At 44.4% G+C, this 27309-nt stretch overlaps 1 protein-coding gene across 2 annotated transcripts in view; it reads right to left on the bottom strand.

Moving 5' to 3' along the window:
• LOC138164996 (FAS-associated factor 1) overlaps nucleotides 1-27309 on the bottom strand; it is a 419323-nt gene that overhangs the window by 27818 nt on the left and 364196 nt on the right. For both annotated transcript variants that reach the window (XM_069093034.1, XM_069093033.1), the window contains exons 17-18: nucleotides 26065-26142; nucleotides 20049-20264 (exon numbers count right to left, since the gene is read on the bottom strand). In XM_069093034.1, the coding sequence (XP_068949135.1) occupies nucleotides 20049-20264; nucleotides 26065-26142 (294 nt within the window). The remainder of the gene's footprint in view (nucleotides 1-20048; nucleotides 20265-26064; nucleotides 26143-27309) is intronic.

The raw sequence follows: 27309 nt of genomic DNA, 5'->3' as shown, positions 1-27309 counted from the left end.
AGCAGGAGATCATTAAATCTTCCAGTTACCAGATGCAGCACTTTGAATATCTTGAATGTTACCAAGGCTCTCTCAGAGCTATGTTGATATTACATTTTATCTCTGAAAGAGCTTATGAAACTGGAAGGCAAGAACTGTGAATGGAGCAGGTGTTTGCTTTGAAGGCTGGGCCAGTAGGAGCCTGGATGAGGCCCAAGCAGAGACCAGGGTTTCCCCAACTTTTGGGGGGACTCACAGGAGGAGTGTTGAGAGGAGAAAACCTGGATTCCACTAAAATGGGAAGAGGCAAGATCTCTGGATTGGAAGCCAAGGGACTTGGGTTCAAGGGGCAGCTCTGCCACCAACTCAGGAGGTGACTTTGCACAAGGCCCCTCAGCTCTCAGCAGCAGGTTCTTCATGTGTAGAATGATGCTGGTGGAGATGATCTCGAAGGGCCTTTCCAACTCTGACAATCCATGATTTTATGAGCAGAATGCAAAGTAGGCTGGAAATGCACATCTAATTATGGGGTTCAGTAAATCCTTACCTGGCTTCAGTAAATCCTCCTCCATAAAAAAAAAAACTGGTTTTTCTTATCACTGACATCATCAGCTAACTAACAGTTACCAAGCCCCAATTCTGCCCAAGGCAGGACAGAATGGCTCCACAAGGAAACATGGTTTCAGACCTACCTTCATTACTAATGTGGAGAAGTCCTCATCTATGATAATGGAGACATGAGCAGACTCAAAGGTCAGGTCCTTTCAATTCTATGCAGGTCAGTGGACAGTAAATACCTAATGTGTATAGAGATCTACTGCTCAGGATTAGAAGAGATTTGAAGTTTAAATACGGTAATGCTTGCCCTCATGGAGCTGACTGTCTAACTGGAAATACTACAGCTGCGTACACACGCGTGCACTGCACACGCAGTAAATAAGGAAATAAAAACAAAGTAACAAATGGGTCAGGGAGACGAAAGCAAAGTGGTATGTTTAGTCTGCGGGGAGAAGGGCCAACTACAGACAGACACCCTCGTCACCCAGGTAGCACATGAGTTAAGTTTCAGAGGATGGGTAGAAATTCAAATGATGGGGAGGGACGAAGAGTGCAGTTTACGCACAGGAAACTGCCTGGACAAATGGCAAAGTGGGAAAGCAGGGAGGATGTATAGGAAACGGTGAGTAACTGAATTCAATATGAAAAGCCATAGTGGGAGAGGGCTCTAGACAGAGGAGGGCTTTGACTAGCAGACAAAGGAATTCTAACTTGATTTGGTACATGATGAGGCACTCCCGACGAGGCTGGAGCTGAAGCCTGACATCCAGAGCCCTGTACAAGGAAGGCCAGTTGGACAAAGGCATGAAGGATGGTCTGGAAGTAGGAAGACCTGAAAAGAGGCTCACAGAACATTGGAATGGTGGTTATATAAAAATAGGGAGGATTTTGCAGAGATTTTGTAGGGAGAATCCACAAGTTTTGGCAACTGACAGAACCTGAAAGGTGAGGGAGAGGAAAGATCAGAGACAATCCTAAGGTTATGAGTGTGAGCAGACAGGGCAGACAGGAGTGAAGGCACATGGAGGGGCAGGGAACACAAAGAGCTTGGTTTGAGACAAGTTAACGAGGGTCTGAAGCACCAAGAAGAGATGTGGGCTGGTGCCATAAGAATACATGAAAGGGTGTGGAGAGATGTAAGAGATAGCAGGTAAGGGGATGGGGATTGGGTGCAGAGCCAGTGACGGCAACTGAGGAATGGGTGGAGAGGCTTCTTGTGAGGGCCAGATGATTCTGATTCTGTGTGTGGAGAGAGCTCTCAAGCACAGAAGCAAGCATCCTAAAGGCCATTCCAGGAACCATGGGCACTTCATTGTGAGAACTATTTTGAGAAATTCAAAGATTCAGGGGGTCATTCTACAAAAGAGGCATTAGACTTATTCTGCTTGGCCCTAAAGGGTAGAACTAGCAGCAGGGAAGAGCAGTTGGGGAGAGAAGAGTGACCAGCCAATTTAGATTCAATATAAAGAAGGATTTCCTATTAATCAGAGTTTGACTACTGAGATAGTGATAGGGTAAATAATAGGGAACATAATGTCCAGAAAAAAGGCAGAGGATAGTCCTGCAGTAAGAACAAATCTGGACCAAGGTGCTCGCTTCTGGGCATCACAGTTCAGGCTGCAGAACATCCAGACGGGGCAGCCCAGGCAGAAAAGTGCCTCTAATTCGTGCCATATGAGGAAGTGTTGGAGGAGCGGGGGGATATTTAGCCTGGAGAAGGTAAGACTCAAGGGGTCTGGGGTCAAGTGTTTGTACAGATGCCACATGTAGGAAGGATTCACTTTGTTCTAGGTGACTCACAAAGCCAGAACTAGGAGCAATGAGGAAAAGGTGTGGAGTGGCGTCAGGTGCAGTGTGAGGTCAGGAGGCTGCAGGCAGTAAATTCTGCCCGTCACTAGAGGTCTTCAAGGAGAGAGAATGTTTTAGAGGGAAGGGATTCCTATTTTATCTCTGGGTGGAAAGGGTAGACTCCTTCCAGAGAAAGATCACTTTCTCTGCACAAGAGACTATGACTTCTGTCAGTGGGGGCAGCGTCTGAATTGAAGAAATCCCAGGTCCTCAAAGTCCTGAAGTATTCTAAATGCCCATCTCTCATCACTCATCTTGGCTTCCTCAGTTCTCTGTAGGGGTTCCAACAAAGTATTAAGCACCTAAAGACTGGAATTGTCCTCCTCTAGGGTCCAAAAGGGCCAGTGGCCCACCTGTGCACACTGCTGGGCCTGGGCTACACTGTACAGCCTGGATTACATGAAGCTACAACCATCGCCCTTTCAGGAAGGAACAGATTTTTCCCTGTTCATTTAAATTGCTGTTAGAATTGGCTAATTAAAAGGATTTAAAAATTCTTAATACTCTAAACAGAACAAACTGGTTCTGAATTATTAAGCAACATTGTTAATGCGTTTTGAATAACCTTATGTGGCTTGGCTGCCACCTGATCCTGAGCCAGGGCTCTGATGAATCAGTGTGAAATCCTGTCAAAGCCTCAGCTCACCAAGGCCTCCAGCTACAGTAAATAAAGAGCTACAGGCTCTAGATAAACTGCCTGTGATTCGCAGTCTCAGCCCAGAGCTCACAAATAAAGCCAGCGGAAGGCTTGGAGCTCGAGTGCTCAGAGGATCCTCATCTGCTTCCAGGCCACATCGTCCCAGGGCTCTCGGAATGTGCAATGGCCAGGCTGGGAAGGGCTTTGAAGGTCATGGGAACAGCCGTCTCCTTCCAGAGGATGCAGCGAAGGCTAAAGCAGAATAACTTACTCCAGGTCACAGCTGCAGAGCCAACACTGCAGACTAGCCAGCTGTCTCCTCTACCCCACATCTGAGGAGGGCCTCTAACAAAGGTCTTTCCGGAGATGAGGACTTCCTAACTCTTCATGAAGGGGATCCCTGATCCTTTCTGGGGCCTCTCTCTGCCAAGCCCCAGTTACCAGGGTCCTTCCCTCAAGGCACTTGGCATCTGTTTTGTTATTGTGGCCTGCCTCTGATGGAGACTGGCTATGTGACTCTGGACATGGGACTTAACTTCCAAACACTGCTGCAGAGAAGGAGCCTCCTTACACTGGTGAAAGCACGGCCTAGTTCCTAATCTTATCTCTATAGTTGTACTTACCTATCCATGTATGGGGTGTCTCCCCTAATAGAAGGTATGAGGACAGGAACTTTCGAATTTATCTCCAGGGCCTGGTACAGCAGGTGTTTTCTTGACTGGGGCTTGTTTCCACAGGCCCCTCTACAGAGTACAGGAAGAATCTACAGGGAAGACCTGTAGGGAGAACCCTCCCAGCCCATCCCCCAACCCTTTTTACCCTCTACAATGGTTAGAAAAGAGAGAGAAGGAGGTGGAAGCTGCCTTGGTCGAGGGACCACCGGGCTGGCTCAGAGGAAGGGGTGGGGCATGAAGACAGCTATTCCTTTACTCAGCAGGGATGGGGAATGGTCCCTTCCTCCTGATCTGATTCCAATCCGGGTGACCTACCTCATCCAGCACGGTGAGATGAATCCCTGGGGCCCTGAACTAGAGGACAGGACTTCTGAGGCTAAGCCCTGGCATCGCCACTAATTTGGACTTGTTTGTAAATCCTTATTCCAATATATGATGATAACACTACTGAAGCTTAGCTAGTGTTTTAAGATGCACAAACTGGTTTACATACACTATCTCATTTGTTTTTGATCCTAAGGATTTCACAGGGATTATGGACCTACATTTTAAGGATGAGGAGAAAACATACCTTGGATATGTTGGGGGCAGAGTCTAGATGCTAGATTAGAGGCAACCCATAATTTTCCTCCAAAAAGCTTTAAAATAATGCCTCAAGTCAAACTGTGAAGTGGCAGAGTCAACAAAAGGTCAGCAGGAGAAGTCTGTGACCCTGGGGTAGAGGCCTGTCTGGAGTCCACACATGTGGTGGCAGCAGCAGCAGCCACTTCCAGAGCTCTCAGGCACTGGGTACAGTTGGTGCTGAATAGCAACTCTATTGCTCATAAGCAGTTCTGGGTCACAGTTCCAGGGTAGAGTGAAGCACTGGTGGTCAGTCACAAGAATACAGTGGCCCTGGGCATGATACCAAAGCAGATAGGAAACCCAGTGCATGCAAATGCATGGGACTGGGGAGCCCTTCCTGGTTAAAGACCAGAGAGCAGTGACCACACCTCTCCCCAGCCATACCATCTTGGAAATACCAAAAACTTGCAGACCTTTAAAACTAGCTCTGAAAATAGTAGCACGATAAAGCCTGAAGCTGGGACAGTGCCTCCCCATCCCCAGGTGGGCAAAGTCCAACTTTGAACATAAAATTCTAAGTCAAGAAATAGGCTGGAAAAACGAGCAAACATAACAAAAAGAATTTGACTATAAGAAGCTACTATGGTCACAAGGAAGACCAAGGCACAAACTCAGAAGAAGATGGCATTATGAAAACAGCTACAAATGAAGCCTCAGAGAAAAATGTAATTGCACCCATGCTCAATAAGAATTCCTGAAAGAGTTAAGGAGATGAGTAGTAGAGGAAAAACCGGGAAAATAAATGAGAGTAATGCAAGAAAATCATGAAAAGAGAATTAACAGCTTGGTGAAAGAGGCACAAAAATACTGAAGAAAATATCACCTTAAAAAGCAAAATTGGCCAGATGGAAAAAGAGGTACTTTTACCAAATGGTAAAAGAGGCACAAAAATTCACTGAAGAAAAGAACTCCTTAAAAAGCAAAATTGGCCAGATGGAAAAAGAGGTACAAAATCTCACTGAAGAAAATAATTCCTTAAAAATTGGAAATGGGCAAGTGGAAGATAATGACTCCATAAGACACCAAGAAACAATAAAACAAAGAAAGTCAAAGGAATGAAACAATAGAAGAAAATGTGAAATCTCTCATTAGAGAAACTGACCTGGAAAACAGATTGAGGAGAGATAATTTAAGAATTACTGGATGATTCTATCATTTAGTTATAAAAGACATAAAATAAGATGGTATAGAGAATGGGAAGAAGAATATTGTTATGCCAATTAATTTTTCTGTAATAAACTGTTTTCACTGTTGTGGAAAAATTATTGTTCTACTGGAAAGCCATAATCAAAGAAAGAGCCTAGACTTAAGAATATTATATGAATGGATACAAAGTGAAATGAAAAGAACTGAGAGATTATTGTGTACAGTAACAGCAATGTTGTAATGATGATCAACTGTAAAAGACTTGGTTACTCTGATCAATACAATGATTTAAGGCAATTCCAAAGGATTCATGATGAAAAAAATGCTATACACCTCCAGAGAAAGAGAACTGATGGAACTCTGAGTGCAAACTTAAGTATAATTTTCTCATTTTCTTTTTTTTTTAAATGATTAATATGGAAATTTTTTGCATGATTTCACATGTATAATTGATATGTTGCTTGCCTTCTCAGTACGTGGGGGAGAGGTAAGGAGAGAGAGAAATTGGGACTCCAAATTTAAAAAGAATTTTTAAAAAATACATTTTAAAGAAAAAAAATTTTTTAAAAGGAGGAGGAAAAAGATTGGGAGAGGATCCTGATGGGTTCCTGTCTCATGGCTAGTAAGTGCCTGAGGGAGTTTGTCTTCCAAACCAATTGCCTCATAGTTAGTAGCTGTGTGATAACAGACAAATCACTCTGCTAGGACATCAGCAACTCTGACTGTCCCAAGAGGCTCTCAGAGAGCAGCTGGTCCAGTCTGAAACAGAGTAGGAAGCAGCTCATGGTCACTTTGCCTCTGCCTGAAGACTGCTAGTGAGGAAGAGAGCTCCCCATTGTTCCAGGCAGCCTGAATGATTTTCTATATCACATCCCCCCTGAGTATTCTTGGTGCTTCAGAAAGGCCCATCACACAAGCAGTCTTAATGAAGCCACCAGAAAAGGTAGCCCTCAAAATGCCAGTTGAGGTGACAATTTCAGATCAAAGATGGCTGCAGAAATCACAAAGAGTACACCAGAACTGGTTGTATGCAGAGCAGACAGGGCTCAAATATTCTTTCTCTGTGTTGATCCTCAATCAATCCAAATTGGTGCTCTGGCTATGGGCCACAGTGTGCCAATGCACGGGGACATGGGCTCAGGAGGGCCATCCCTGGCTTTGGGAAGTACAAGGAGTAGCTGGAAGAGATTAATCAGTGCAATTACATGTGTGGCTGTTTCTGCTTACAAGGGAATTAAACACCATTTAGATTTTAAGTGAGCAAAGCATATTTTTCAATGAGAAGCACCATGAATGGTAAGTAATTTGCCAGTGATTCTAAGTTCGTAGCAGGTGGCCAAGTGCCCTGGATTACAGACACAGAATGAATTAAAGTTTGTAGGAGATTCTGGACTTGCCCAGGGTATCTAGTAAGTGACTGAGTCTGGATTCAAACTCAGGTCTTTCTCAGGTCTAGTGCATTATCCACTTGTCTTTTAGCTACCTTCATAATTCTTAATGGACTGAAAGGCAAGACTCAAAGAGTTATCATTAATGGTTCAATGTCAACTGGGAAGGAGATTTCCAGTAAAGTGATGTAGAGGTCTGTGCTTGGTCCTGAACTGTTTGACATTTTTATAAGTGACTTGGACAAAGACATAGATGGAATTTTCATCAACTTTTCAGATGACAGATCAGCCAGTAGATGACATTGTCAGGATCTAAAAAGATCTTGCAAATTTATAGCACTGGGCTGAATATAAGATGAAATCCCAAATTCCTGCACTTGGGTTAAAAAAATCAACTCCTGAAGGATGGGGTGGGGGAGAACAGACAGTGGTTTGTCTAAAAAAGATCATGGGGTTTTCTGGGATTACAAGTTCAAAATACATCAGTACTCTGATGAGAGGGCAGCATGGCAGTGCTTAAGTCCCACTGTCATGTTCCAGGCTCAGAATCCATCTGAAGGACTGTTTTCACTTGTGGTGCCACTGCGCAGGATGGACACTGATGAGCTGGGAGGTGCACAGACAAGGGCCGCCAGTCCATGGCATAGGAGGATTGGTTTAAGCAATAGAATCTTTTGCCTAGAGAAGACTCAGGGGGGACAAGGTAGCTTTTCTTCCACCCTGTCACCTTCTCCTGTTTCCATCTTCTTTACACGCACTTGTGTACATGTCTTCTCAGAGTCCTATCTGGTGGTGTGGACATCCACAGCACTCTCTGAAGGCAATGCCCAGTTTTCCTCTTTCATGGAATTGTTTTCAGAATTTTATTCTTGAGAGCATCCCACCCTTCCTTGGCTCAACCACCTGGTCCACTCAGGAGATTTTGCTTTTTACTGAACTCTTGGAAAGTTGCTCTCCCAAGTCCAGGGTGCACATCAGACTGTTCCCAGCTTTGCTTCTCTCTTTTCTACCCAAAATGACAAGAAGTTGTTTCTTTCCAAAGGAAAGCCAGAAAAGAACCTACCATTATTGCTTCTACTTTTTAAAGTATGAAATTGTCATGACATTGGATTAAGAAACGACAACTTGGTCTGCTTTTGGCCAAGTGTTCCACATACACCTGGATAACTGGATCCACTTTCACTCTCTCATGAGTCTGTGCCAGGCTTGACATCTATTCCCTTAACTACTCTCATCCATTTCCTTTTTCTGTGCAGATGATCTGTTGTATCCTCTGAGGGTAATATCACTTCTGTGTCTGTTGCCCTGGGTCTAGCTTTGATTTCTCTCTTAATGCTACCATATCAACAAAACACATGCTTGCAGAACCATACAGCAGCCATGAGATGCAGTCTCAGCGAGAAGAGCAAGGATGAATTTCTTTCCTTAGATTAGGTTTTCTGCTCTAGTTCATTTTACTTGCTTGTCATCATTAGTGTATGTGAGGCAATGAACTTTATTACCAGATCTTATTTTGGACTTTGCTTTGTAGTTATTCTCTATGCTCTCTATTGTGGAGGACATACTTAAGCTCATTTTCTCTCTCCCTTTTCAGCTGAAGGTCTTTTTGATCAGATCTGCAAGATTCAAGGTAAATACAGGATTTTTTTTTTTTACTTCACTCAGATAAGCTTATATAGTTTTAATTACAATTATTTTTTTAAATCTGTGTCACATTATTCAGAAAACATGCTCATTTATTACCTGGATCATGCTGCATATGCTGTTAGGGCTAAATAAAAATCAAGATGATAAGCATTGGTGTGCATATGGATTGGCACATTTCTTGCCATAATTCCATGGGTCCCTAGGAGTCTTTAGTTCATAGGATGGCAATCACTGTAAATTCATCCTTATTAGTCCTTTTTAAATATGCTTGGCCCAATATTAATTATTCCTACATTTTAAGTGATATACAGAAATCTGAAACTCCAGATGCCATTTTCTCAATGAGCTGTTCCCATCTGCCTTTTTCTTGTGTATCTCTTACCTTCAATGGGGAGGAGTAATGAAAACACCACCTTTGCTCTTTTGGTCCTCAGTTTCTCAACAACACTTCATAATCCTTAGCAATACTTTCTAGATTTGTTCTGGCAGTATCATCAATCAGGCATTCATGCCCTGGTTACATGTCACAGCACAACAGAAACTGTTAATGCCAATTGGCGGGGTAACTCTTGACAAGAAGTAAAGTATGATGGCTACTTGTTTATACAACTCTGATCCTTAGTGGATCTCTCTTCCTACTTGCATGACCTTGGGAAGATTACTTAGCTTTTCTGGGCCTCGGTTTCCCTGGCTATGGAATGAGGAGAGAGGATGAGATGCCTTTTGAGGTACATTCCACTCTAAGATAATGACCTTGTGCTCTTTCTCCTGATGTCATCTGAGGACCCACATCGTCACTCTGACTCACAGAAGATGAGAAGCAGCTCTAACATGCAGTTCTCTCTCCTTGGAGAACAGCTTCATGGTCATCAGCTCTGAGGTCCTCCCATGTATTACTTGGTCACAGGTGAGGTTTCTCTGAATACCTTTGCTTCTTTCTTTTTTAAAGCAGCTTTTCTTTCCCTTTTTAAGGGCCCACATCATTCTCCCTTATAACCTGGCAAGTACACGGGCATTCCTCTAACCTCTTTCCTTTCTCTTTTAGAACACAGAACAGACCACTTAGAGCAAAGGGGAAGGGAAGAGGAAAAGGAAGGAATAAACACTGATAGACCACTCATTTGATCCTTACAACCACCCTAGGATAGAGGTGCTATTATCACTGCCCCTGTTGTACAGATGAAGAAGCTGACTGAGTGATTTGCCCAGGATCACACAGGCAGGAGCCACAGAAGGCCACATCTGAACTCAGGGCTGACTCAAGGCAGAGTGCTATATCTGGAGTCGCCGAGCGGTCCACAGAAAACACTTACTGTGTGTACTCGGAAAGTCACCGCTGGTTTCTTCACAATCTTCCCCTCGCGGTCTTCATCTTTCTTGGCGATGCCTGCCCCAGAATGTGATTCCACGCTACCCAGGTTACAATGACTTCTGAGCACGTCATTCTCCCACAGTAGATTCGATTTTTCTTAAGGAGAGAGACTACCTAATTTTTCACCATGATATCTTCAGTTCTTAGTCTGTTTCCTTGAATCCTTAGCTTGATATTTTCAAGTCCTTCACAATCTGGTTCCTGACTGATTTCATATGAATCCTCTTTCTTTGTTTTACATTCCAACCAAACTGACTGACTTTCTATGTCCCATCTCCCTCTTTGCTGAGGCTCTCTTCTGGAATGTCCTGACACCCCTCACAGCGTGCATCCTATTGAACTGTCACCCAAGTCTTCCTCTATGCATAGCAGGTATTCTTTTTTTTTTTTGAGGGGGGAAGGCAGGGCAATTGGAGTTAAGTGACTTGCCCAAGATCACACGGCTAAGTGTTAAGTGTCTGAGGCTGGAGTTGAACTCAGGTCCTCCTGACTCCAGGGCTGGTGCTCTATTCACTGTGCCACCTAGTCGCCCCTAGACATACTCATTATGGACTGATGTCCTAGCATTTGCTTTCTTAGCAGTCTCAGGGCTGTAGATGCCATTTGCCTGTAACACCTGATGGTTTAAACAGTGCTTGTCATAAATGATCTCCTTTGCGCCTCACAGCAACACGATGAGGCAGGTATGATAGATATTCCTGTCCCTATCATAGAGATGAGGAAACTGGCTTAGACAGATGACAGACTGTCCAGGGTCACACGGCTCAAGTGGGATTTGAATTTATAGATTCCTGACTAGGAGTAACAGGAATATAAAACAAATATTCAATGTACTTTTGAGTATTTGCAAGAGTAGAGACCACACCTGGAACAGAGAAGCAGATAAAAATCTCCTCAACATTAAATTTAATTCTCTAGAAAATGAGATTTTGGAATAATAGTGGGGGTGGAGCCAAGATGGCGGAGTAGAAGCATGACCTTCCCACAGCTCCGGCTTCCACCCTCCCCAATCCATGTAAAAAGGGGACTCTAAACAAAGTTTGGAGCTGCAGAACCCACAAAATGACACAGAGAAGCTAACCTCCCGCTGAGGACAGCCCGGCAGGCCGGCAGGAATCGGCCAGCGCAGTGCTCTGGGAGCCGAGCCCAGCACCACTCTGAGGCTTTAGCCCCAGGGCGGGCCTGACCAGCCGCCAGCCCAAGGGACTCCAGATCAGCAGCAGCTGTGGCTGTTTCCAGATTTATCAATACATAGATGCGAAGGACAAGGTGAGAGGCCAGTGCAGTCTGGACTTTGGGAGCCAGTAAGTGGGAGTGTGTGGCTTTTACCCCCGGGGCGAGAAACCGCTGAGACACCAGCACAGCCTGCCAGCGCCACGTGGCGGCTTCATCTCCTGGCCTGCAGAGTGTAGGGGGACCAAGCACCAGTCTGAGGGGTAATCGCTCTTGCTTTAACCTGCTTGGATCTGGATTGCAGTCTAGGGTGGAGGTCCTGGGGTGTGTGTCCAGCTTGCCAGAGCATGTGGAGACCTCAGAGAGGGCACCCACATAATACCTCCGGCAGCTTAGAAAACCCCAGCGTTTGGGACGAAAGTTCCCCTGTCTGGTGGCAGAGTCCTACTGTGGCAAAAAGCCCAAGTGACTGAGGGGCAACATGACCAGGCAAAGGAAACAAAGCAGACAGAAGATTCCAACATTACACTCCTATTTTGGGGACAAAAAGGAGCAAAGCATGGAACAGGAGAAAGACAGTGAAGTCAGAACTCCTGCACCAAAAGCTTCAAAGGAAAATACAAGCTGGTTATAGGCCATAGAGGACCTTAAGAAGCAGATAAGAGAAGTGGAGGAAAAATTGGGAAGAGAAATGAGAACAATGCAAGAAAATTATGAAATGAGAGTCAACGGCCTGACTGAAGAAAATAATACCTTAAAAAACAGACTGACTCAAATGGCAAAGGAGGCTCAAAAAGGCAATGAGGAGAAGAATTCCTTAAAAAGTCGAATTTGCCAAATGGAAAAAGAATCTCAAAAGCTCACTGAGGAGAATCATTGATTCAGAATTAGATTGGAGCAAATGGAAGCTAATGACTTTATGAGAAATCAAGATGCTGTTAAACAGATCCAAACAAATGAAAGAATAGAAGGCAATGTGAAATATCTCATGGGAAAAACCACTGACCTGGAAAATAGATCCAGGAGAGATAATTTAAAAATTATTGGACTACCTGAAAGCCATGACCAAAGTAAGAACCTAGAAAGCATCCTTCAGGAAGTTCTCAAAGAAAACTGCCCTGATGTTTTAGAACGAGAGGGCAAAATAGAGGTTGAAAGAATCCACCGATTACCTCCTGAAAAAGATCCCAAAAAGAAAACTCCTAGGAATATTATAGCCAGGTTCTGGAATTCCCAGATTAAGGAGAGAATATTACAAGCAGCCAGGAAGAAACAATTTGAATATTGTAGAAACACAATCAGGATAACCCAGGATCTGGCAGCTTCTATACTGAGGGATCGAAGGGCTTGTAATGTGATATTCTGGAGGTCAAGGGAGCTGGGATTAAAACCAAGAGTCACCTACCCAGCAAAACTGAGTATCATGTTTCAGGGGAAAATATGGTCATTCAGTGGAATAGAGGACTTTCAAGCATTCTTGCTGAAAAAACCAGAGTTGAATAGAAAATTTGACATTCAGATACAAGAAGCAAGAGAAGCATGAGAAGGTAAACAGGGAAAAGAAATCATAAGGAACTTATCAAAGTTGAACTATTAACATTCCTACATGGAAAGACGATAATTGTAACTTACGAAACTTTTCTCAGTAGTTGAAGGGATTAGAAATATATATATATATATACATATATATATGTCTTTATATGAGGGTATGCGGGCATATGAATACATATGTGAATGTGTGTATATATGTTTACAGGTATACATAGATAGAGGTCACAGGACCAATTTAACAGAAAGGGATGATACTTAAAAGGTGAAATTAAGAGGTGAGAGGAATATAATGAGAGGAGATGGGGAGAGACAGATTGGGGCAAACTATCTCATACAGAAGAGGCAAGGGAAAATGGTTACAATGGAGGGGAAGAATAGGAAGGCAAAAGGGAATGGGTCAACCTTATTCCTATTGAATCTGGCTTGAGGAGGGAGGGAAATACACACTAAATAGGGGATCTCACCCTCCAGGAGAATAGGGAGGGAAGGGGATGAGAGGGGGGATGATGGAAGGGAGGGCAGGCTGGGGGGGGAGGGAAGTTAATAATCAAGGGAAAGTTTCAGACAAAAATGGTAGGGACCTAACAGAGATAGAAGAGATTAAGAAGAGGTGGCAAGAATACACAGAAAACCATGCAAGATAGAGTGAAACACCCCAGATAAGCATGATGACATGATTACTGATCTAGAGCCAGACATCCTGGAGAATGAAGTCGAGTGGGCCCAGCAAAGGAGGAGGTATCAGCAGTAGTGGGAGCTGCTGACCCAGGTGCACATCCTCCAGAAATGCTCGTAGATCTGAGAGGAGGGAAGGGATGGGATGAGTGCTTTCCCATCCAGCACTGGGGGTGGGGTACTGTCTGGGGTGATGTTCATGGAAGGAAGGCTGACACCAAGATGGCACCAACATTTCAAACTGAGGCTTCAAACCATAAGCTGAGGCTTCTGGTTTAGAGAAGAAGCCTTAGGAAAGAGAGACCCCTCCTTTCTCCAAGAAGACACGTCATGCTCAAACAACTACAATAAGTGTCACCGGAGCAAGGATGATGTCGCCTTGTTCTGCTATCTCCCAAAGAGCACTCTGCACGGAACACCCGATACCAGTCCTTCTGTGAGAGAGAGCTTCTACGTTTCAGTAAAAAGGCATATGGTGAGGAGCTATTGCGAGGCTCAGCCATAGTCCTAACTGAGAAGACAGTATTTTCAGCTATGTTTTTCAATGGCCTGCTGGTTTGGCTGTAACTTAAGATGACTTTTCCAAATTAGATACTAATCCCGCAGCCACAGATGGTGATTACAAAACAGCCCTGTGGAAACTCTAGCAGCTCTGTAGGGAGGGATGGACCACCATTTACCTGGCATCTTGCTCTGTTCACCGAGATGTGACTGTGAATAGTATTGCCCCATGGATACAAGTCTGTGTCAGGCTGTAGAGCAGTGGTGTCACATTCCAAGACAAACGGGTCTATTAATCGTGCATAAAGATCCTTCCTGGCTGCACGCCAACTTAGACAATCACAAATGAACATTATCCATATTCTATTGTATTCTTATTTTGTTAAGGATTTTCCAATTACATTTAATCATTTAAATCTGTGTGGCTGCACTCTACACTGGCCCACAGGCTCAGTATTTGACACCTCTGCTCTAGGCAGCGCTTCTTAAACTGTGGGTCACAAACATATGGGGTCGTAAAAACTTGGCAACAGTAAACACTGGTTTCTGAATGCATAACGACCAAAATTAATTAAAAATCAAATGTGTAATGAATTCGAGGTGTTTCTGGCAGCGCCTGCCCTTCTACATGGTGTACTGGGTAACTTCACTGCAGCCTTGGTTCTGAACACAAAGCATGTGCATTTTGCCCTGTGCATGCCCTCAGGCCACACAAGGCAACAAATGTTGCCTAGAAAAGGGTGTCACGAGTGGAAAAAGTTTAAAAAGCCCTGCTCTAAAGTACCCTTGACCATATAGCATCTCAGAGGTGGACAGGATGTTTAGGTCATCTGGGCCAACCATTACCTGAAAAAGAAACCTTTTAATACTCCTGATAAGTGGTCATCCAGCTTCTCCTTGAAGACCTCCAGTAATGGGGGGCCTCACTATCTGTAAAAGCTGCCTATTCTCCTTTTGGATAGTGTGGATTTTAAAGAAGTTTTTCCTTATGTCAAATTTAAATATGCCTCTATGCAGCTTTTCACCTAGCTCTGTCCTGTGGGTCAAAGAGAATAAAGCCAATTTCTCTCCTGTGTAATACTTTTTCAAATACCTGAAGACAGATATCATTCATGTTCCCCTAAGGCTTCTGTCCTCCAGGATAAACACAGCTAGCTTCTTCAACTTATCCTTCTATGAAATGGTCACCAATCTCCCCCCTATCCTAGTTGGCCTCAGTGAATACACCCAATTTGTCAATGGACTTCCTAAAATGTAATAGCCCTAACTGGATAATTTAGACATAGTCTGACAAAGGCAAAGGGCAATGGGGTTATCATTACCCTAGGCCTCTCTTAATACAGATTAAGGTCATCTAAGTTTTATGAGTGGGGAGACACGTCACACTGTGAACTCAGAATGAGCTCAAGGTTCACTCAGACCCCAGATCCTTTTCACACAAACTATTTTCTAGTCATGTTCTTCCTATCCTGTACGTAGGCAGCTGTTTTTTGTTTTTTTTTACTTAATAGTATTTTATTCCCCCTCTCCCCCCATTAAATATACAAGGGTTTTTTTTTTTTTTTGGTTATTTTTTTGCTTTTTGGAGGGGGGAAGGCTGAGTAATTGGGTTAAGTGACTTGCCCATGGTATCATGGCTAGTAAGTGTTAAGTGTCTGAGGCTGGATTTAAACTCAGGTCCTCCTGACTACAGGGCTGATGCTCTATTCACTGCGTCTCCTAGCTGCTCCTAAAGATAATTTTTAACATTCACTTTTGTTAAGATTTTGAGTGCCAAATTTTTTTTCCCCTCCCCTCTCTTCCCCTTTCCCCAAGAAGGCATGTAATCTTGCATAGGCTATACATGTACAATCATATTAAACACATTTCCATATTAACATGTTGTAAAAGAAGAATTCGGAACAAAAGGAAAAAACACAAGAAAGAAAGAAACAAACAAGAAAGAGAAAATAATATGCTTCGATCTGCATTCAGACTCCATATTTCTTTCTCTGGATGTGGATAGCATTTTCTGACATAAGTCTTTTGGAATTGTCTTAGATCACTGCATTGCTGAGAAGAGCTAAGTCTATCAAAGCTGGTCATCGCACAATGCTGCTGTTATTGTGTACAATGTTCTCCTGGTTCTGCTCACTTCACTCAGCATCAGTTCATGTAAGTCTGTCCAGGTTTTTCTGAAATCTGCCTGTTCATCATTTCTTATAGCACAACAGTATTCCATTACATTCATGTACCACAACTTGATTCCCCAATAGATGGGCATCCCCTCAATTTCTTTGCCATCATAAAAAGAGCTGCTATAAATATTTTTGCATATGTGGGTCCTTTTCCCTTTTTTATGATCTCTTTGGGAGACAGAACTAGTAAAGGTATTGCTGGATCAAAAGGTATGTACAGTTTTATAGCCCTTTGGGCATAGTTCCAAACTGTTCTCCAGAATGGCTGGATCAGTTCACAACTGTACCAACAATACATTAGTGTTCGTTTTCCCACAACTTCTCCAACATTTATCATTTCCCTTTTTTGTCATATTAGTCAATCTGATAGGTGTGAGATGGTACCTCATAGTTTTTTTAATTTTCATCTCTCTAATCAATATTGATTTAGAGCATTTTTTCAAATGACTATAGATACTTTTAACTCCTTCAACTGAAAACTGCCTATTCATATCCTTTGACCATTTATCAGTTGGAATGACTTGCATTCTTATAAATTTGACCCAGTTCTTGACACATTTTAGAAATGAGGCCTTTATCAGAGACACTGCTGTAAAAATTATTTCCCAGCTTTCTGCTTCCCTTCTAATCTTCATTGTACTGGCTTTGTTTATGCAAAACCTTTTGAATTTAATCAAAATTATCCACTTTGCCTTTCATAATGTTCTCTATCTCTTGTTTGGTTATAAATTCTGCCCTTCTCCCTAGATCTGACAGGTAAACTATTTCTTGTTTTCTTAATTTGCTTATGGTATCACCCTTTATGTCTATATCATATGCCCATTTTGACCTTATATATATATACACGTTATAAGATGTTGGTCTATGAGCTGTTTTTGTAACTCTAACATCTTCATATTTATTTACACCAGTCATGGGCCTGCAATTAAGGTCACCTGAAGATCAGTTCTGGCTTTCCTGGCACCTGGTTTCCTCAAAGCCAAAGCTCTGAGAGGTTGGAAACAACATCATGTTATAGACTGCAGCAGGAATTCTCACCCTGGGGACCTCAGAGTCATTTCAAGGGCTATACCAAACCCCCAACCTCTAAAAGCTACAAAATAGCATCAACTATCTCATTGAATGATGGTATGACAAATTATCACATAAACCTTCTATAGACTTAATGTTTCATATATATACGAATACATATATTATGTATATATAATCTATCATTATTTTTCAAATGCATGTAGATGCTCTGTTATAAAAAGCCAAACAAACCCAAATTTTAAAAATTTTGCAGAATTCACAGTAGTTTTATAAATTAGGAAGAAGATTTTTTATCTGGCATAACAAGAACAGTGGAAAGACTGCTGGTTTTAGAGTTAGGAGACCTGGCCTTAGAAACTCACAGGCTATAAGACCAAGGGCAAGTCACGTGACCTTTTCAGTTTCCTTATCTACAAAATGGGAATAATCACTCATATTCCCTAAAGTTTTTCCTACAAAATTCCTCCTATTTACAGAATGCTTCCTAGTTCCAAGCTCTCTCTAGGCGGGTTCATATTCATTTCATGGCCCTGCTAAGTCCCCAATTCTAAAGCTCTTCAGTGCCTTCTCATTCTCCTGAGGGCCTGATCAGTTGGCCCTGTGTAGAAGAGACACAAACACCTGACAGATTTATAACATAAATGTTTAGATATCACTCAAAGAGAAGATGAATTAAGCTACTAACGCAGGTGTACACAGGTAATCACTTCCCTGCTCACAGGGTTTTGTGCCAGAAGACACCAAGGGATCTGGTCTAACTGCTTCATCTGACAGAGGAGGTAGCTGGGGGCTAGGAACATGAGGGCCTTTTTGCTGTCACACAGGTAGCGCAGAGAGGGGCTCCGATACTAACCCAAGTCTTCTGACTGCAAATCTAGTGCTCTCTCCACACCAGGCTGCCTCCCCAAATCTGGACAATATCCTCTGGGCCTGGCCTGCAGTAAGCAACCTTCCCCAAGTCTGTCAAAACTAACACCGAGTGTGAGATTATATGTGGCAGACATTTTTCAAGACTGATAGCAGGCGGTCGCTTACTTTCGTCACATCCTTAGGACTTAGCACCAAATTCCACACATTAAGGAGGCACTTGGCAATTGTTAAATTAAACTGCATCCCTGCCCCCCTTCCCCCCCCCAATGAATTTATTGAAAGGGAAAGTGGAAGATACAGGCCACAGAGGGAATGCAGGGCTCTTAACCAGAGATCTAGGCTGGTGGCCCTGTCACTGCTCAGACAACCTTCCATGCCAACAGAGAAGTGACTTACTGAGTGTCACACACAAGAGGCTGGACTCAGTTGCTTCTCAGGTCCCTTCCTGATCTATGATCAACAGCTTCCCAGGACTCCTGAGTCAGATGGTCAGGTTTCTTGATTTATCTGTTTTCCTCATATCTCTTGTCTATGCAGTTACCAAGTCCTGAGCATTCCAATCAATCACTCAATGGCTCATCAAGTATTGATTAAGGGTCTCCTATCTGGCAGACACTGATAGGTGCTGGGGAAACAAAGTCAAAGATGAAGTGGCCACTACCCACACTTTCCTCCATCAGGGGAGAAAACCCAAGCACATTTGTATACACTGCTCAGAGCACAGCAGCCTTCGTCACATCCTGGTACATCCCTGTGAAGGGCCTCTTTCCTGCACTTTCACTGCCAATCACCATCAGACCCACCTGGTTATGTCCACATTAAGCATGTTGGACAAGATGATTTTTGAGGCTCCTTCCAGTTCATAATGACAGAATTCTGAGAATGGCAGCTTTTGTCAGGAGGAGGGACCCCGGGAAATGCCTCAACACCAAACCCTTGAATTTTTCTGCTTCCCCAGATAATGGGGCCCAGTGCAGAAAACAAGCAGGCCTTCCCTTGGAGCCCTGCCAAGTTAAGCAAGTTTGGCTTTTCAAGAAGGCACAGAGGACAAAAGAGTAAGAGGACATACACCTTCACTGGCCAAGCACAAGACTCTCCCACTTTGCCTTGCGTCATGGGAATTCACAATGCCTCAGGAGCTGCAAGGACCCTGGTAAGGGCCCATGCAGCCTCTGCTCAAAGACCTCCATCGGGGTCTGCAAGGACTAATGTTCCAGAAATGACAAGCAGAGGGCTATTGGAGGGGTGGTGAGGCACTTTCTAATAGGCACAGCTTTCCCCAAGGTGCTTTGCTGACAAGGTGGAGCATGTGAAGAGTCTAGGATGTCCAGTGAACAGGGGGTGAGCAGGAGGCCTGGAAACCATGTCACATGAGGACTGCTTGAAGGCACAGGGCTTCAGATGAGTCTTAGCAGTGACATGACCTTCAAAGAACTACAGGTGACAGAATCTCAGGAGTCATCTCCGAGAACTCAACTTCTCCCTCTTTACCCTCTTCTCATTTGGCTATAGAAAGAGAAGATTTACTCTGTTTAGCTCCATAGGAGGGAGCGAGGGGTTCCCCTTGGCCCTGGTCCCCAGTCATGGAGGTGGGATAACAACTTGTTAAGGATGGTGTATAAGTGATTCCTGCTTCTAGCAGTGTCTGGACCTGATGATGTTAGAGGTGACTTTCACTACAGAATTCCAGGAGCCTTGAGATTTTCCTGGTTTACTCCATGCTAGCTATCCAGCTTGTACGATGACACTCAACCAATCACTATGATCCATACAACTTGACTCTACCCTTCTTTCTGACCTGTTCTTATGGCCCAAATAAGGGGAAGATATTTTAAAAGTGGTTGCTATGTGCCAGGCACTGTGCTCAGCACTGGGGATACAAGTGAGCAGTCCCTGCCCTCAAGGAGTTTATGTCCTAGTGGAAGAAACAAGGGACTCCTGGCTTCCCTTTGATCTGCAGGGCTGGGCCACACCTGGATCCCACACTTCCTCTGACCCACAGGAAGAGACCAGAAAAAATGATTCCTATTTCCCTCTAATACACAACAGCTTGGCCCCAACACATCTTGCTCTCTCAGGTACCACCTGTCCCTTCTTTCCTGCATCTCTCTCTGAGAGTCAGATCAAAGGAGCTTCCCACCTTCCCTCTGGCCCACTGAATGTCACAAGTGTGACTTATGATTTCTTTTGACTTACATCTCTCCGAGGAAACGTGCTCAGCAACTTGAACTCATCCCAGGGAAAGCCTTTGGAGGCCACGAAGTCGAAGACAACTCGTAGCTGGCTGCTGGCCAGGAAGCGCCGCTCCAGAAACTCCCCACTGGGCGTTCGGATCCGGAGTTTGCTCACGGGCTCTGCACTCTCTTCTTTGGGCTCTGGAGGCAGAGATTGCTCCAAGGACAGCCGGATGGCCTGAGAGAAGCCAAAGGGAGGGATATGACTTCAGCATTAACAGGGAATCCTAGCAGCAGCTGTTGCCATTCACAAAAACACTGGTGCCTCACAATAGCCCAGAAGTCAGTGATAACAGGATGATCATCCCTAAGACTCAGAGCTGGCATGGCTTGGCCATGGTCACAGTTAGGAAATAATGGAATCAGGATTTGAACCCGGCTCTGTTTCCTTGGAACTGAAGGCACTCTCCACCACATCAATGAAGGGGGTTAAAAAGGAAGCAGCTTATTTCCACTCTTTCTAGAATGTCAACAATCCTGATCATGAGCTGGGTCTTGTGGCTGGGCTGTGGAACCATGTATTTTTCATTTCTTAATATTAGCCTACAAGACAACTAATTAAAATAAATCCCACCTTTATGACACTATTATGAAAGCGGTTGCTACCTGCATGGAGGGGAGAGATAATTTAATTGTTTGACTGAAGGGCTTAGATATTTTTGATTGAGGGGATAGTCACCAAGTACTCAGCCCCTTCCCTTTCCCAGTCAGCATTTAAGTTGTTAGTAACATTTACAAAAAACTATGGAAAATCCACTTCCTACAGGCAGAAAAATCTAAGTTGTTTAAAAATGTCCACCAATAATCATATAAAAAAGTAGAACGAAAATAAACAGAACAAATATCAGGTGTGCACCCAAAAAGAAATGCTGAGGAAAGTACTGTGCTGTACTGGACTGGGAGTCAGGAAGCAGAGAATGTTTATACTGTCTGAGAAGATCTCAGACTGCAGAGTGCCAGCCCTATCTTACCATGTAGGATTAAAGCTGGGAAAAACCTTACGGAGTCTTGGGAAAGAAACTGTCTATCTTAGGTTGGTGTCTTCATCACTGCTATTAACTGAAGGCGGAGAGAGGGGTGGATCTGGAAAAGCAAACAGTTGGTCAGGAAGGCGCCGAGTGAAAAACGGACATGGCTTTCTGGACCAAAGTTAAAAGTGTAAGAATGAGAGAATCCTGGCTAGGGATGGCAGACACACAACAAAGATGGGAGCTCATCAGAATGTAACTGGGTACACTTGCATGTCTAACCCAAACTGCTTTAAGCTAAGGAGTAAAGAGCCTATCTGTGATTATCAGGCCAGACAGCATAGGAAGTGAAGATGAGACAATAAAACTTATGACTTCATATGTCTCTGCCTACACGCCTTAACTACAGGTGACAAGGAAGGTAAAAGAAAAGCTCCTACATCATGGAGGCACATTAGACCTTCTAGATACCACAGAGACTTGGGCTCAGACCATAACAAATAGGACTGGGAGGGCACACAGTCACAGGACAGGTCAAATGCAGGACAGAGGCACACTGCAACTTGTGTTATTTTTATTTAAACTATTATTTGAGAAAGTTATTAATATCTTCTGTTTTTCCATCACTTCCATTTCCAAATATATCTCTCTTCCTTCCCCAACCCAAAGAGTCACCTTTTGAAACAGAGGATTTTTATAAAAGGAAGAAAAATGAAGTTCAGCAAAACTGCATCTGGCAAGATGCTCAGTCTACCACTTCTGCAAAGGAAGGAGTGAGGAGCATTTTTCCAACTTTTCTCTAGGGCCAAGATTCACAGGAATAATAATTACACAACCTTCAGTTTCCTTTATTTATGGTTGTAGACATACATATATACACATATATGGTTGTAGTTCCGGACCTTGTTTTTTGATCCTGCTTGCTTCACTCTGCATCCATTCATCTGTCTTCTGATATTTCTCTGAATTCTTCATATTTATAATTTCTTAAAACCTTTTGATTCTGTTTCATTCTCGTATCTTAACTTATTTAGCCTTACTGCAATTAATGGTCATCTGTTTTGTTTCCAGCTTTTTTGCTAAAACTGTATATTAAAAAGCTATGCTAATGTGAGGAAATCCAGGAACCAGGAGGGGAAGAGAAATGGTTAAGAGCATTTGGGTGAAGATCACCACATTCAACTCAGCAACCACTTACCAGTGTCTGGTATTTAGCAAGTCCTCAAGAAATGCTTGTAACTGAATGCCAGAGGCTCAGGATACAAGAATACAAATATCTTTGACTTTAATGAGCTTGCATTCTGCTGCCACAATATGCAAGAAAGAAACAATCCCTATAAGGAAGGATGCTCCTAACAGGAAGCATCAGCTGGAGTGCCACGCTCAGTTCTGAGGAGCCCATTTTAGGAAAGTTCTTGAGAGACTGGAGAACATTCATGGATGGAGATCCTGCCGTATGAGAACTGGTTGAAGAAGTCATGGAGGTTTATTTGAAAGACGAAAAGACTTTGGAATAGGGATGAGAACATGGGTGCTATAGTTAAGTGTTTGAAAAAAGGTCACATGCCACAGAAGTGGTAAACATTTAGTCCTGAAATCAGGAAAAGTCCTAGCTATCCAAAATTGGAATGAGTTACTCCAGGAAGGAGTGAATTTCTAGTCACTAGAGATTTTCAAGAGATAGGTTAGAAGACCATTTGTCAGTCGCACAACAAGCATTTATTAAGTGTCTACAATGTGCCAATTTACACATATATACATATATGATAAATGATAAAACAAGGCGTGCGCCCGCACACACACACACACACACACATTGCCACTCATAAAATAAACTGAAGATAACCTTAAAGGGAAGGCCTTGGGGAAAAAGGGTAAGGAAGGGGAGGTGAGAGGCTGGTTGGCAGAGGATGAGACTTTGAAAGGCCTCTTGCAGAAGATGGGATTTGAGCTGAGTCTTGAAGGAAGCCAGAGAAGCCAGGAAGTGAAAATGAGGGAGGACATTCTCGGTGTGGGGGACAGCCAGAGAAAAGGCCTGGAGTCAGGGGATGGACGGTCTTGTGTGAGGAACAGCACAAAGGCCAGTGCAGCCAGACTTTAGAGTGAGTGGAAGGCACTCTTAGAGTAACATGCAAAAGCCCTGGAAAGGTGGGAAGGGCTTTAAAAGCTGAAAAGATCATTTTATATTTGATCCTAGAAGTAACAGGGAGCCACTAGGTTGCATAGGCATGTTCCAGTATGGATCACACTACATAGCATCCGAAGTTCCTTTATGTGATCCTGTCAAACACATGTCACAGATGAATGGAACCTTAGAACAGAGAACTTCAGGGCTGGGAGGGGCCTTAGAACAGGGAATGTCAGGGCTGGGAGGGGCCTTAGAGATCACCTATTCTCCCCATCTCCATTTATTAACACAGAAAGAAACTGTAGCCCTTGCAGGGGCAGGCAGATGCTGCAAGGCACACCCTAGTGGTTGGGCAGGGCCTTGTGCCATGAGTCCAGCCCAACAGTGCCCTCTGTGTAGCTGGTCTGGCCTCTTCATCAGACCCTCTCTGTCACTGTTTGGGCCCCTCTCCCTCCAGCACCTGCCTGTATGCTCTCCTTTCTGTTCTGACATTTCTCTCCAAAGTATCACACCGTTTGCCAGCCCCAGCCCCTTACACTCTAGCAGAGTGAATCTGGGCAGCTCAGCTGAGTCAGCTCCCAGGGTCTGGCGCACAGTGAGAGTCGCAGTTGCAATCCACCCCAGAAACGTGTGCAGGATGGCTAAGGGAACAAACTGCAGTCAGAGTAACCAACGACGGGCTTGACAGAAAGAGGATGCTGAGCCCACGAATGGATCAAGAGGCACGTGATTTCCAAGGCATTCTTCTGTAACACGTGCTGCAGCAAAACAGCCACTTCCAGGAGGTTTGAGGGCACCTAAGTCATAGTGAACCGCTTTTGTTTGACGGGGCAAATATTTTATTTCCAGTTTGAAGGACCTGCTCTAACCCGGATGCCCGTGTCCTTTTAGCCCACACTGTTGCCCATGGCTGCTTCCAGAACCCACCTACAGCCACGGGTAAATCACCACTTCCCTGAATCTTGGTTTCTTCATCTGTAAAATGGGGCTAAGCACACTTATCCTGCTAGTTACTGCAATGAAAGTACTTTGAAAGCCTCAAAGTGTTCTAGAAATGTGGGGCCTCAACTACTGGTGAATGAAAAAAATAAAAGAAAATTACTTTTTTCCAGTGGCTTTTATTGTCCTTAAAATTGCTTTTAATTTGCCTAAAGTACATTTTCGCATTGGGTACTGGAACAGGATTTTAGTAAAGGGATTATTTATTTCTTATTATCTGTGGGACCCTCCAACCAGAAAAGGGTGAGCATCTCTAGTAGCTAGCTGGTTCAAGGGTGGGATCTGTCCTGGCCCTCAGGAGCCCCGGCAGTGATTAGGGCAGTGACATTGGGACAGCCTGGCAGTAGCAAGAGAATGAGGAGACCCCTGGTGCTCTGGCTGGAATCAGAGTGATCATGCTAGGAGTAACAAGGAGGTGGTGAGGGGCGGCCAGGTAGCACAGCGAGTAAGAGCACCAGCTCCAGTGTTAAGAAGACCTGGAGATCGAATCCTGGGCTCAGACACTTAGCACCCACCCAGAAACACCTGGCCGTGTAACCTTGAGCAAGTTACTTAACCCCAATTGCTTAGGGGCGGCCAGGTGGCTCAGCGAGTAAAAGCACCGGCTCCAGTGTCGGGATGACCTGGATCAAATCCAGGCTCAGATACTCAGCACCACACCCAGAAATAACTGGTCGTGTAACCTTGAGCAAGTTACTTAACCCCTATTGCTTTAAAAAAAATAAAAACAAAAAAAACAAAAAACAAGGAGGTGGTGACTGTGGCCGGGACACCCAGCCTGCAGGAGGAAGCTCAGAAGACGCAGAGCTGTCCCCTGCAGCAGCGTACAGTGGTACCCTTGTTTGTGCATCTTAGCCCTTGGGCCTTCATTCGCTATAGGTGGGCTCTGGAAACAGCCATGGGCAACAGTGTGGGCTAAAGAGACCTGGACATCCTCAAACCAAAACTTCCTTAATCAAAAATACATCTGTGTTGGGATGGAGTCAGATTATGAGGAGCTTAAATGCCAAAAAGATGGGAGCCACTTAAGCTTCCAGAGATGATGAGGACCTAGGCTTGGGTGGTTGTAGTAGGAGCAGTGAGAAGTCTTCTCCAGCTCTTGCTTGGATTTTTGCATCAGGCTCTTAAATGGTCTCTCCTCCATACCTATCAAACTGATATTCCCAAAACATAGGGAAGGCCTCGTCACTCCCTTGCTTTGACACTTCACAGCCTGGTCCCAGATTCTCCCCCTCAGGCCAGCTATGATTCACCCATGTTGTCCTCCTTGTGACCCCTGGACACGTGTGCCTCTGCCCAGGCTGCCCCTGGGCATGGAAGGCTTTCTTTCCTGGAACCCCTGGCTCTCTTTCAGGCTCAGCTCAGGTGCTTCAAGAGGTCCCACCTGACTTCTCTAGCGTTAGGGTTCCCAGAGTTCCCAAAGAATCATTTTGTAAATAATTGGCATTTTCTTATCAGACATGTTGAATTCTTGTAGTAGAAGGTAAGCTGCTTTCTTATATCCCCAGCACCTGCATACAATAGGAGCTAAATATATTCTGCTTGACAAATTGGTTGATAAGTGGTCTCATTAGACAAAAAAGTCTACATTGAAGGTGGCTGACTCCCCTTCAACATAAAAACTATCTTGATCCGGATTTAGGGGGTGCTCAAAATAACTCCAAGTGGCGATATGTGAGGAAAAAGACAGTGAGCCCAGGGACAAAGGGGAACAAGACCGGAAAAGGAGAGCTGGAGCTGAAGGCTGGCCTGGTTTTCCAGCTGCTCCAAAGAAGAGGGTGGCCGTGCTCTCTAGGGGAGCTCCCCTCTGCCCTTGCTCTGAGCCTCCCGGTCCCTGAGGCACTGCCCCCAGAGGGAGCACAACCAAGTCCCAGCGCACCTACCTCCCGCTCTTCTTCCTGTTCTTTCCGCATCTGCTCCAAGCGGGACTGTTCAGCTACCTCTCTCTCGTGGGCTTCCCTCTGTTAGGAAAAGAAACATGGTATGACGAAGCTCTGTGGGGACTCCAGCAACAGGAGTGCTTGCCCTGTGGTGGAAATGGGGCCGGAGGCCTCCCTGGGTCCCATGGTATCCCAGGATCTTCACAGTCCCTCCCTTCCAGTATTCTAGGCTCCAGACATTGTTAAGAGGGATACGGTCACTGAGGCCCAAATGGGGAAGGGGTTTTCCCAAGGTCAGGAACTCTCTGACTCGGATCCCCTCCGATCTCCAGAGCCACACCAGGGCCTGGTAGCAGCTCCACATGGTCTCTGGGCCCCACATCCCCTTGTCTTAACTTGACCTGCTCCTGGTTCCAAGGGTCTCTACTATCTCACAGGAGAGCCAAGAGGCCCTTTTCCTCTCTATACCCCAACGTCCTTGTCTATTCAATAGAGAAATAGTAAAGGTTATAGTAAAGGTCAAAGGAGATGCTGGATGTAAAATGTTTTGCTGACCTTAAAGTGCTACGTAAATGCCTGTTACTAATGACTAAATGGTGCATTTCTCCAGAGGGGGCCAAGGCAAAATACTACACATACATTTAGCTAAGCACTGAAGAGTCCCACAATTCTGAGCTTTTTCTTTGCCAAACTATGGCATGACCACTGTGTCTTCTTCCATTGTCCTTGTCTCCTGGGACCAGAATGTCATGAGACTTGAATGAGAAACTGGATGTAAAGTGCATTGAGACTTTTAAAGTACTTGGCCAAGTCTATGAGGATGAGGATGGAAGAGGATGGCAGCTGTGGGGAGGGGAGGAGGGCCAGTTCTATGAAGGTGGAGCTCTCTATCTCTACCCTTCCCTCCAGTGCTAGTGGCCTTCCAGGTCAAAGGCTTTGAAGGGAGCCAGGCTGACTCCTTTACAGTGATGTTGCTAGAAGTGAGTTCTACTCTACACAATGGGCTTAAAGTCCAGCACCGAATGGTAACTAAACCTGAGGCTGGTCCACAAGAAAAAGCCTGCTACCTAAGATTAGAGAGAGCAAAAGAGAAGGAGAAAGAGAGAGAGAGAGAGAGAGAGAGAGAGAGAGAGAGAGAGAGAGAGAGAGAGAGACAGAGAGAGAGAGAGAGAGAGACAGACAGACAGACAGAGAGAGACAGAGAGACAGAGAGACAGAGAGAGAGACAGACAGAGAGAGAGAGAGAGA

This window comes from Petaurus breviceps, unplaced genomic scaffold (assembly GCF_028583685.1).
Source record: "Petaurus breviceps papuanus isolate PSGF00001 unplaced genomic scaffold, PetGlider_PUasm1.0 207, whole genome shotgun sequence".
Lineage (NCBI taxonomy): Eukaryota > Metazoa > Chordata > Mammalia > Diprotodontia > Petauridae > Petaurus > Petaurus breviceps.
Note: the sequence above shows the minus strand (reverse complement) of the source record. Positions and strands in the feature narration are given on the sequence as shown.